General features: G+C 43.7%; 1 protein-coding gene across 1 annotated transcript in view; it reads right to left on the reverse strand.

Moving 5' to 3' along the window:
• Positions 1-3,655: 3,655 nt before the first annotated feature.
• Positions 3,656-12,805, reverse strand: part of PATL1 (PAT1 homolog 1, processing body mRNA decay factor) — a 30,442-nt gene continuing 21,292 nt past the window's right edge. The window contains exons 15-19 of the mRNA XM_004770439.3: positions 11,708-11,867; positions 8,133-8,288; positions 5,918-6,009; positions 5,669-5,818; positions 3,656-5,356 (exon numbers count right to left, since the gene is read on the reverse strand). Coding sequence (XP_004770496.1) covers positions 5,335-5,356; positions 5,669-5,818; positions 5,918-6,009; positions 8,133-8,288; positions 11,708-11,867 — 580 coding nt within the window. The 3' untranslated portion in view covers positions 3,656-5,334. The remainder of the gene's footprint in view (positions 5,357-5,668; positions 5,819-5,917; positions 6,010-8,132; positions 8,289-11,707; positions 11,868-12,805) is intronic.

Raw genomic sequence — 12,805 nt, forward strand, 5'->3', positions numbered from 1 at the left:
TTAAATGCCTGGAGCTTTCCCGCTGCTCTTGGATAAAGCAGGGAGCAGGCACAGGGGCCTTCTAGTGGCCGGGTCGCTAGACATGCAGCCTAAAACATCCCAGTGTCAGCCCTCACCAGCTGGACGGTTTTCTGAGCCACACACAGCTGTGGCAGTGTACCTGCAGAGCGGCCCATCCTACTCCAAAAGGTTATAGAGGGACGCCTGGGTGGCTCAGTGGGTTAAGCGGCTGCCTTCGGCTCAGGTCATGATCCCAGCGTCCTGGGATCGAGTCCCACATCGGGCTCCTTGCTCCGCAGGGAGCCTGCTTCTCCCTCTGACTCTGCCTTCCACTCTGTCTGCCTGTGCTCGCTCTCACTCTCTCTCTCTTACAAATAAAAAAAAAAAAAAAAAAAAAAAAGGTTATAGAGAGAACTGGCAAGATGATGAGTGTGAGTGTTCTTTGTACACCATGAAAGAGCTATAAGGTGATCCCCTTTGTGCACTGATGGATGAACAATGACGAGAAGTATCTGAAGATCGAATCCTATTAATAGGGGAGCAGTTCAATAAGTCACAGTGCAATGACGCACAGTGGAACACCACACGACTGTTTAAAAGGGCGGCTCGGGGCACCTGGCTGGCTCAGTCGGTGATCATGGGACTCTCAGTCTTGGGGATGAGTTAGAGCCCCATGTTGGGTATACAGGTTACTTAAAAAAGTAAAATGTTAAAAAAACAAAATGGGGGAGCTTTTATATAGTGACATAGAAAGATGTCCATGATGTATCATGGGAAAAAAAGGTAAGAATATCTATAGTACTAATTACATATGTATATGCATAAAAAAATCACTTGGAGGACAATATACTTGTCCTTGAAGTGTGTTTTTGTTCGTTTGTTAGTCAGAGGGGGAGAGAGAGAGAGAGAGAGAGCGAGAGAGCACAAGCAGGGGCAGCAGCAGGCAGAGGAAGTGGGCTCCCCGCTGAGCAGGGAGCCTGACGTGGGGCTCCATCCCAGGACCCTGGGATCATGACCTGAGCCAAAGGCAGATGCTTAACCGACTGAGCCACCCAGGTGTCCCTATCGATATGTTTTTGGGGCCAAGTGTGTGAAATCTTGACATTTTCCCTGTGTTATATGCGGATTTCTCTCCTCTTCTTTAGATTGACTTAACATCTAAGTAATTTAAGACAATGTATTCATAACTGGCCAAGTACACACACCACTGATTCCCTAGGTCGCTTCTAGAAGTTTCCCAACCCTAAGGTCTGAGTGAGGGTAATACTGCCTCGGAAAATGAACTTGGCTAAGGTGGGAGCTGGCAGAGTCACAGAACAGCCTTATGTGCAAGTCATCAAGCAAAAGGAAAGCAGAGGCTGTCAGGAGACCTGCGAACGATTCACAGCTGCGCTTCTGCAGGAAGAAGGAAAAAGGTCAAAACAATGCTATTAGCTGATTTTAAGATGCTGATTCCTCAGATTAAAGACTTGCTTCCTAAACACCCTCACGGTAGTTTCTCAAAGGTCACAACAATAATATACTTAAAACGTGGCCGGACAGAGGAAAAGCAGAAGTTGCTTTCAACTTCCTACTTTCACTTCTCACACAGTGGACTTCCCTGCCCTTCAAAAGCAGATGGTATATGGCATCCAGTTCTCTGTATCAAATTCAAAGTCATGTCTTGGCCTTCCTAATGACGGACAGGACAACTTCGGTGCAAGCCAGCTGGCTGACACTTAATCTTCCTGGAGATGGAGCTGGGATCCTTCCTGATTCAAGTCAGTTTGGAAAAAATGCAGCTTAGAGGAAATGGGAAGCTTGCTGGGAGCTACGGCCCGGGCTTACTGAAGCGGTTCTCCGACCCCCCAGTTGGTAGGCCATCTCAATTATGGAGTACGGAACACCAGGCCACAGTTCTCAGGTAACTGCCTTGCTCTCATGCAGCATATTCATAGGCTGCAAAGTCAAACACTTTGGCTCTGAAGTCAAGCACAACTAGATCAGATGCTTCTGCCCTGCTGTGACTTATTTTCTCACTAGAAGCAGAAGGCTACTCCTATTTTTAGTTCTTACAGAGGAATCACCCTTTTGGTTATAGTAGCAATACATGGTCACTGAACACACTGGAAAATACGGAGAAAGGAACAATCACCCCCAGACAAAATCCCCTGCCACCTTTCCCTTAAAGGTCACCACTGCTACTTTGTCACCTTTTTTCCTCTGTAAGACTAAGTCACATACATACATATACAGAACCTACCCTACACTTAACATTGTATTTTAGTATTTTCCCATGTTAACTGAGCTCTTTAAATGCAATTTTTCCTAAAAATATTTCTCCCAAAAATATAAGCAATATGTTTTCTCTACGGAAAATTTGGAAAACACGGAAATGCAAAAATTAGCTTCTGGTATTCCTATCACCTGGAGACATACATCAGTAACCAACAGGAACAGAATCTCCCCTCATCAAGTAGTTTTCTCATTATATATATATATCATTCCTTTGGAATCTTTCTAAAACCCAATTAATTAGTCAGAGGCTGTGAATACTTCTGAAGGTCTTCACCTCACCAAAGCACTTCCAGAAATGTAATTTCTCCTACCAGTATAAGTGGCAGTCTCAAACTCTCACTAGCATTATTTTTAAAGATTTTGTTGATTTGATAGGTTGAACAAGTATCTTATTTGTTATTTCTATGTATGGGTGAGGGTGAAGTTCTCAATATTACTCACTTGTATCTTTATAAAAATTATTAATCACAGCTCTGTTAGCTACTACTTTCTACGGTCTCCAATTTCTTAGAGGATTATATTCACTGATTTTATTTTATTTTTTTTTAAGATTTATGAGAGCAAAGAGGGAGACGGAATGTGAACAGGGGTGGGGAGGAAGGAGCAGCAGGAGAGGGAGACAGAGACTCTGAAGCAGGCTCCCTGCTGAGCACGGAGGCTGCCGTGGGGCTCTATCTCACAACCAGAAGATCACAACTGGAGTGGAAACCAAAAGTGCCCGTCCCACCAACTGTGCCACCAGGCACCCTTGGGAAGGAGCTTTTAGTACTAGCTTCCATTTGATCCCACTGAGACATGGGATGACTCTGTTTCTGTTTTCTGGCCAGAAATCGCTTGATCCTGAAAGTCTCACCAGAAGACCCAGCGAGGAAGAGTTAAGTGCACACACCACGATGGCAGCGTGAGGGGAGAGCGCGCGTAGTCTCTTATCTGGAGCATGTGAGAGTAAAAACTACACCCCGTCTGAAATAACACAAATTTACTATGAAGAATTATCAACGCTTCCCCATCCCATGAGGAGACGAACTGCGCGATGCGAGGCAGAGCTGGCCACGCTCTCTGAAGCCTCCGCGAGTCCCATGTGCCGGGAGGTGGAGCGGATGCAGATGGACTGCACGGTGTGTCCCCACACTTCACAATGTGGTTTTATAGTTGGGGGGGAACGGGGGAGAACTGAAAGCACCTAGGTTTTTCAAGGAAGGTCACCATGTGAACATAAGGTCTTTGATCTGTCTCGCCTACGACAGTACAAAAGTAAAATCCTCATCTGTCCCCAACACCAAGATGTCCATCAGTCCCATCAAAACAGGCTAGAGACACATTTGCAATCACGTTCAGCCAAGAAGTAACAAGAAAGAGAAATGCAGGCACTCGGTTCTTCAAGTATACAATTTGTTTTTATTTACAATACCCTATAAAAATGTAAATTTAGAAACTTTAATTTTTATTAATTAGAACCAAACAAAAAAGATAAAGCACAGAAAGGAAGAAAGAATAGTCAAGTATTCACTTGATCAGTTGTGAGGGGAAGGGAGGAAAGGCGCATGGTGGAAACAGTCAGTAGGGAAGGGCAGAGGGACGCTAGGTCATGTCACCGGGAGCAGCTGGCGGGGCCGGGGCTCCAGAATGGGGAGACGCAGAGATGGAGAGCAAGGACAGCAGGTTATAATGGAGGACTTTACTGTTGTAGGAGACATGTTTGTGCAAAATGTTGATTCTTTTTAAATATCATAACCTGTCCCCTCACTAACATTCGAAAAGGTGAGAATAGCAAAAAGTTTATCATCAGGAGAGTCATGTGAAACTGACTGTGATTAAATTTTCCGGAGGGCTGTAATCCCTGGAGATCAAACCCCTTGTCCTGCTTGGCTGCTGCAGAAGAGGGGGAGGGGTGGAAAGGACCACAGTGCGCTGTCCCTGCCAGGACTGAGAGCCAGGCCCCCCTGGCTGCCTGGGAGAGGGACCTGGAGACAAAGGGGAAGGGCAGCACTTCTGCCTGTGGCGTGGAGGAGCCTGCAGAGCAAAGCAAGCCGAACTGAGCTTCCGTGGTTACCTCTGGAGGTTGCTACCCAGGACACCAAATAAAAATGGGGAAGCGGGAAGTAAAAGCATGGCTTTACTGACGTTGTCTCAGGAAGACAGAGCGAGTGTGCAAACGCTACACTGTGGAAGCAGGTTCTAAGTCTGGCTCATCTGGGGCAACCTTGTACGCCCTGGAGGGGACAGGCTCAAGTGCACTGTAGTTGTAGCAGGAAAAGGGCTTAACCGTGTGCCGTATCGCCGAGGCGGACAGATACAAAGGAAATACGGCGGGGAGGAGATACAGGACTTCTCAGCCTAGAGCTGGGCGTCAGCCAATTACGAGTTCTGATTTTATTCATGTGCTGCATACCCTGTATTTATATTAAAACAAGTAGAACCCACCAAATTAATTACAAGATGGACTAGAAACAGATTAAAAATACATCAGCTGGTTTGATTTCAGAGGAGGGACATGTCGACTATGTATTTCTCAATCTAAAACTCGTTCTTTAAGGATCCTCTGGAGACCCCGTGAACGTGTGTAGGGGGTGTGTGTGCATACATATGTATGTACATATGTATGTGTATATATATCAGTTTCTACTTAATTGGTTCTCCTATAGTTGTATTAATATGGGGCAATGGAAAGAAGACTTTAACAGGATGAGGGAAGGAATCCTTTGGCAGGCTACGATCTACTCTGAACTGGAGTACTGGGGGTGGGAAAGGGGAGAGATTATATTTGCGTCTCTAGGGCAAAGAAAATGCAAAATTGAGAAGAATTGAGGAAAAGCAGGACATGCAGAACTGTAACACAGAAGGTCAGAAGGAACCAGCCGAAGGACCACCCAGCCAAATTCCACAGAGCAGTGGGGAAACATCTGGCACTGGGAGCCGACCCCTGGTGACAGGAATCGGTCCCACAAGACGCTCTGGGAAATAAGCTACCTTCCCTCCCTCATTAAAAACACTCCATTGTGAGGCGGCAGTGCAGGTGGCAGCCGAAAGGAGGTACAGGACACATTTGGAGATCTTTTATCGGATCCCCTGAACTAGCCTATGGGTATAAAGAAAGAGAGAAAGGAAACTTGTATAAATGAGTTAAAACAGAAGGCAATATTTAGCATTAAAGTTACATCCTTGTTAGAATTCTCTCAACAAAACACCTACAGTATCTCTACCTTTCCTTACTGAACTCAAGGGTGCTTCTGTACCCCGTACAGCATCTCGTATCTAGTAGATACTCATGCAGTTGATAGAACTCTTTAAGGTCTTCCACTAAATTCAGTTTTATGCCCCTGATCTCCTCATTATAATGTCTAAAGTGCCAACTTTAGTAAGATGTGGAACTCTCCTGTTTCAGACTTACTGCAGCTTTGTCTCCAGCAAGTTCAGTTTCTGTCGGTCAACATAGCGAGAAAAGAGGGACACCAGGTTTGTGGGTATAGAGACTGGCTTGGCCAGGGCTGCTTGGGGAATCCGCAGAAGTTCTCGGGTTGCCATGAACATCACCTCTGTCCTGAAAGAAAAACCGTTAACGACACATAAGAACAATATGAGAAAAAGAATAAACAATGATCTAAAAGAATGTGAAAGAAGAAACACAGCCCGGACTGACCACTGGTTGTTCTGTTTTGATTCGGTAGCGGGGTCTGAACTCTGGAGGTCTTCCCCACGGCTCAGGACGACGAGGAGCAGTGACAGGCCAAACTACAAGAGGAGAGAGAGGGAATCCAACTTAGCTCTTGATCCTCCACCAGCACTGAGGGGATCCCAGCACTAGCCCACAATGACCCCGCTGCTGTGCTCTGGCGTCACAAACATCAGACATGAGCTGGGAGGGCGTGTCCTTCTCCTGGCTTTACTTCAGGCAGAGCAGCAACAGCATTACCAACAAAAAGGGGAAATCCCAGGGCCAAGCATCCTCTCCGCTTCCCCATCCCAAAGTGAGATGAAATTTTTTCCCTGCCACAGATAATGTGGGATTTAGTTTTTCTTGCATTTACTAAAACAGAAATGGATTAAAAATAGTCAAAGATAAACTTTGATACAGAATATTAAAGTTCACAGAGAAAGAAATAACATTAAATAGGTTGATATTTGAATTAAGAAAAAAGATGTGAAGACCGGTGGGAAAAAGAGAAGTGACTGAAACGATTAGGCTATGAAGAGACTTCCTTGAATGTCCTGAAAAAGTTCCCTTAACAAAATTTCCATAACACATCCCTAGCGGACAGATAAAGTTTTAGGTAAGACGTTCAAAGCAGAGAAGGGATGCACAGATACATTCATATATGTAGGACTATTAAAATTTAAGCAACCTGCTCTAGAAATTAAAGATTTGTTTTATTCAATGGGCAGTACTGGCAGGAAACACGTGGTCTAAAGGGGCACAGAACGGAACACAAATAGCAACAAGCAGCCCAAGATTAAATGTATCAATCACAGCAACAGTGGATCTGAAGGGAACCCACGTTTCTGAGCTCACCTCCCAGAGGAGAACCCTCATGTCACTGTCAGAAAAACAACACTGGGCTACACATACAATCACTTGTCTGACCTTGTGGCTTTCTATTGCTTTTATCAACATTAAACTCAAGCCCGAGTATTGCAGAAGGCCCACAGCCTGTCACTCCAGAAACCCCACCTCTATCACCTCTCAACTGCCCTTGAGTCCTGCTTTGGCAGGTTTTCAGGTGTCGGGGGAAAGAGGCCTTGACTTTCACACTGTGCTCACACAAGTGCCCACTGAGCAAGGGCATTACGCTGAACTATCACAGCAGTAGGCTCATCTGAGTAAAAGGACAGCTCTGAAATCACCCTTGTCACCTTCCCTTACAAGTCAGGAAACTGGCTCAGCAAAGTGAAAGAATGTGTTCAGTGTCACAAACCTGGAGACTGGCAGGCAAGGAATGGAAAGCTGCTCTGAAAGCTCATGTTCTCTCTTCTACGTTACACGTCCCCAGCAAGTCTCTGGATCATGAATCTGACGTAGATGAAACATGGGACAAGATGTTCTCCTATTTACGATCTTAAGAGTCAGAGTGCAGGCTACCTGTTTCCTTCCTCACGTCAGTACTTGCATTTTATCTGAGATTACAGTGGTGTGAACGCAAAGATGTTTTCCAGCCCTCTTTGCACTTATGTGTGGTACGTAAGGAAAACCTGGCCACTGAAATTAAGCAGAAGTTGTTGGTTGTAACTCTTGGAAAACATCCCAACAAGGCAGACAGCTAATTTACACACTTGGCCCCTCTGCAGGCACCTCTCTTCCTGAAGCAGAGTGGAGCCAGCGAAGTCATGAGGGTGACAGCCACTGCTGAGGCTGTGGAGAAGGCGAGCCAAAGAAGCCTATATCCCTGATGACACGCAGACACTATGCCAAAGCCATTCCAAGTGAGAGAAAAATCCCATTTTGTTGAAACCACTTATTTCTAGCCTCTGACACTAGGCATTTAATGCCTAGTGTCAGAGGCTCTCCTCTGTCAGAGGCTCTACTCCTGGCTGAGAGACACCTTTTCCAAAAAAGACTGAATGATTTATTTTGGAGACTGAGACAGAGAGATAGGCCTTGTGTGGGCACACACATACAAGGGAAGAAGGGGCAGAGGGACAAAGAGATTTAAGCAGATTCTGCACTGAGCACAGAGCCAGATACAGGGCTCCATCTCACAACCTTGAGCTGAAACCAAGAGCAGACACTTAGCCCACTGAGCCACCCAGGCACTCCTGAAAGAAACCTTTTTACAAGTTGCCACAGCAGCCAGTATCTGTATCTGTAACTCAAATCTAGAAGGCTGGCCAAGTTCAGGGACCTAAGAGGGTGTGAGCACCTTGTTCTGGAGCACAGCAGCGAGGTGAGGGTTGGAGGGTGCTGGTGCAGCTGCGCTTTGAGGTAGGTTCATGAGCTGTTGCAGAAGGCTGGTGACAGTCACTGACGGAAGGTGATACAGGAGCAGAGAGAAGGGACTCAGTAAGCATGGCAGCACCTACAAAAAAATGAAGAAAAGCATTACGTCCTGGCAACTGTGACTTCAGTTAGCCTGCATCAACGGGCACGGACAGGAGGATGCCCAGGGGCACCCTCAAATGGCCTCAGGCAAGATTTAACACAAAAGGGCTGTCAAATCTAGCAGGTACTACTACCGGAGTCTCCACAGTGGGTTCTGAGGTGTCTACTGAGAACTTTTAAAATTCCATTTGCACAGGAAACATGACTTGTGTGAATCAAGGTTGTAAAATCACTTCTCAAATGGCAAGATTCACGATAAAACATCAGTATTTGGCTTCATCCCACAAATATTTCAATGTCTACAGTGTGCCAGGCATCGTGGGCTACAATGAAGTGGTAAACAGTCCAGGCCTGCAGGGATGTACAGTTGAGTGGGGAGTCATGAGTAAACTGGCAATTTCAACACACTGTGAGAAGGACTCTGAGACCGGTAAATCCTGAGCGCCGTGGAACTACCCTGATATACTTTTGGACTTAACTGGCTCTTGTCTGATCTTTATAGAGGCTCAGTGAGGAAGTGGAAAATGATAGATTTTGCAGCTATTAGGCAAGCTAAGCGAGCAGATGCTCGTCATTCAGAGTTCCATAGCTAGCAGTGAGAACCAGAATCCAAGGCTGTTGAATTCTGGCCTGCGAGTCATTCAGTCCTTTTTGTCACGAGGCCCAGACTGAAAGGTTAAAACACAGTGCTACCAGTGTTAACTAGGCTCTAACACAGGAAAGGAAATCAAGTGCTTCCAGCACTCAGTGCCCATGGTATAAAAAGTGACAGCTGGTTTTTACTTCAGATGGCATTCAAAGATGGAGAGTAGACTTCTAGTGATCTACTACTCTAAAGAAACAAAGCTTTAACAACAAAAGCAGTTTTAATCACTCATAAGAGTATAATGAAGTCTGTGTACCCATCACCCAGCTTTGATAATTAAATCATCCACATTCTACCAATCTTATTAAAATTAAATCTGTTCCTCCTATATATCCTATCCTTTCATTCATAAATACTTCAGCTTGTATTTCTAACAAATTCTCTCACTTAACAAAATTAACAGCCGTTCCTCAATATCACCTAATATCTCCTCCATATTCATTTTCTCCAGTTGTCTCAAAAAGATCTTTTAGCAACTGATTTATTCTAATCATGATTCCAATAGGACCCATACATACCATCTGGCTGGTAAAGCTTTCAACATCTGTGAACTGGTGGTCCCTTGCCCACTGCCTATCTTCTTTTCTCATGCTATTTGGTTGCTGACATTCCACAGTTTGCTCTGTGGTGTCACTTAACAGGTTCTACTACCCTCTGTCTTTTCAATAAAAACTGATGGTTAGAATCAGAGGTTTAATAAAATGTTTAAGTTCATCGGGGAAGGCAAGGGTAAGAAAACTTCGTGGATAGATCTGTATGCTCACTCCTGCATGACGTCAAGAAGCACCCAGTGTCTGGCTGTCCCCCTTCTTAGACAGTAATCATTTGTTTGCTGCCCCAACCAACATAAGATTCCCTATTCACCTTTAACCTGATGCCTTTTGCACCAGTAAGGACTGCTGTCCAGACTGACTGACTGCTTTTCCATTAGGTATTGTAAATTGGAGATTTTCTAATTTTATCATTTCTTTTGCATTTATTAGCTGAAACTCTTCTAGGAAGAACTTTCTATTATCAACTTTCTGGTTACCATGATATTTAGTTGTAATGAAAAGGCAGGATAAATGTTTGAGTCTTTTCCCTATATACCCATTTTTAGAATAATGAGTTGATGGCCTAGCAATCTCTGAAGGTGATTAAATATTTTTTGGTATCATTAAGTTCAAAATATTTGATATATTTCAATCCACTGCTGTAATTTTTCTTTCTGAAGCAAATGATCCCACTTTTGGCCAACAGGAGTCCCTTCAGCTTTGTCTGTGCATCTTTCACATGGAACCCTAGTAATCTTTTAGCTTCCTTACTTTCTGGCACAAGATATTCCAGGATTACCTTGTATATCTTAGGCCTCAGACGTGCAACCAGTTATTGCTTCAAGAAATGGTATTCAGGGATGTAGTCTATTACTCTTTAACACACATAGACAGAAACTCCACCCCTATAATTAACCAAGTTTTCCTCACTAGCAGGCTCTTCCACTAAGGCAGACGTCTTTGAATTCCAAGCTCCTAGCCCTACACGCTATATTTCTAAGACCCAAAATAGCTCCTGGTACATAGACATGTAATAAATATTTAATAAATATTTACTGAATGAATAAAGCTTTCCCAAACTTATTTCCACTGATGAGTTCCTCTAGGACCGAGCATTCACCCCATGACCCACAATAATCTATATGCTCTAAGGAAGCTGCTGGTTTTTGTCTGGCCTCCATTTTCTAGGATAAACCTCAAATCCTTAAACTTTCTTCCAACCCATTTTTCCTTCTTAAAGATCTTTAAGAAACATATTTGTCTCATCCCATTTCACTTTTCCACATGAGGCCTCAACTTTGCATTAATTTCTTCTGCCGGTGTTACAATTTCAAAGGACTTTTTCAACTCACTATGATTTCAGAGGGAGTAATTTTCAACTTTCATGCCATACTACCTACATGGTATCCTGGAATCACGTTTTCTGTGGATCATCACCAGCTGGTTACTGATCAAGCATCACCTGTTGTGAGAGGCTCACTCTCGTAAGTTCCAACATTCTGAACCTCACACTGAGTAGTAACTACCTGTTGTACTACCCTTTTCAATTGCTTGTTCTGAACTTCTAGAATGATTCTAAATAGCGCTAATCTTTCAAGTGTTGGGACAAGGGTAAGTAGAGAGCAGTTCTTACCAAGAGTTTACTTATAAACTTGAAAATCATGTTTCAAAGTCCAGCCTAGTTTAGATCTCGATAAATGTTATTTACGAGCACTGACTTGATTCCTGTGGCATACCATTCAACTAAATATGCAGCTAAATGTTAAGCTCCTGACAACAGCCCAGTGAATACTTTACATCCAGCAAAGTAACCAAGACCATACATCTCTAAATTTTAGTAAGCATCGGATTCAGCTGGGGATTCTCTTACAGATAAAGAAGCCCTGACCTTTCCTCTGTAAATTCTGATTCAGAATGTTTGGAGCAGGACTGAATTATCTGCCTCCCAAGAAATTCTGATACACAACACAGCTTCATGACTGTGACAAATACGATGGGATTACTGCTTTCCTCAGTTTAGGAACTTGGTCTGTTAGAGCAAAAATGGGATTAAAAGTATAGTCCTAGAGTAGAGTTTTGCTTTAAACAGTCAAATCCTACTGTTGAAGGTTAGACAAAACAACAGAAACAGGAAGAGGGGAGGGAATGAAATTTGGATTCTAGAAACCTTATCAACTATGAAGACCCAAAGGAAAGAAGTCCCACATGGGGGATCACCTCATCTTGTGCATCCTTCTTGATAAGAAAAGGGAGATTCCTGGCTGTTGTCATGAGAATGTCAGCTGCTTGCTCTGTGGAGAGGAAAGGAAGAATACGGGCAACCATTCTCTTCCCTTTTCGGATACACATGATCTGTACAAAGTGGTCATCACTTGGCCTGCAGGGGAAGGAAATGCTCACTTAGGTCAGCAGGAACTATTTAACAGGTCCTTTTTCTCCTCTTACATGTTACTGAATGAACATGCTGTGCGTATTTTCACCCTATGATGACCTGTGCTACAAAATAATGGGAATTACTTCCTCAACTCTCTACCAAACAGTAAGTCATTTTTCAAGTTTCACAAATGTAGAAAATCATCTTCACAAACGTACATAAAATAGACTTGTTCAAACTACAGATGTTCATTTAAATACTATGTAACTAGACAAACAACATGGTTAATACAACAAAATCTGAAAACATACATAAGCAAAAAATATAAAAACAATCATTTCACAATTAACTTTATACTGTTAACATTTTTCAAAAATTTACTTGTATGACAGAGAGAGCACAAGAGAGCGTAAGCAGGGACAGTGGCAGAGGGAGAGGAAAAGCAGGCTCCCTATGGAGCAGGGAGCCTGATGCAGGACTCGATCCCAAGTGACCTGAGCCGAAGGCAGGTACTTAACTAACTGAGTCACCCAGGCGCCCCTATTGCTACCATTTTTAAGAAACGTTGTTAGATCTGTGTGCTCACTGACTGTGTATTTTTTTCATTAAAACAAAAACAACAACAAAAAAACCAACAAAAAAGAGTCCAGAGAATTCACATGGCTTTGTACTGGGCTTTCTTCACTGGACAACTTCTTAAAGACAATTTTCTATCTCAATAGATATACTTCAACTACGTTGATTTGATGGCCCCATAACATCCCCAGCTAAGGAAAGCCCACCTTTATTCAACCAGTTGCCTGTCCGCCTGACTCCAGAAATGGTGTGTTGAAAAGAAGGGGTTTATTCTTATGTTCTGGTTTGTGTGTGTCCTGGCTTAGAAGAATCACCAATTCTTTTGCATGGGCAAAGGAGAGGGGAGTTTTCGGGACAGAGTCCTC

The sequence above is a fragment of the Mustela putorius genome, unplaced genomic scaffold (genome assembly GCF_011764305.1).
Source record: "Mustela putorius furo isolate JIRA1106 unplaced genomic scaffold, ASM1176430v1.1 tig00000127_pilon_pilon_pilon, whole genome shotgun sequence".
NCBI classification, from domain to species: Eukaryota; Metazoa; Chordata; class Mammalia; order Carnivora; family Mustelidae; genus Mustela; species Mustela putorius.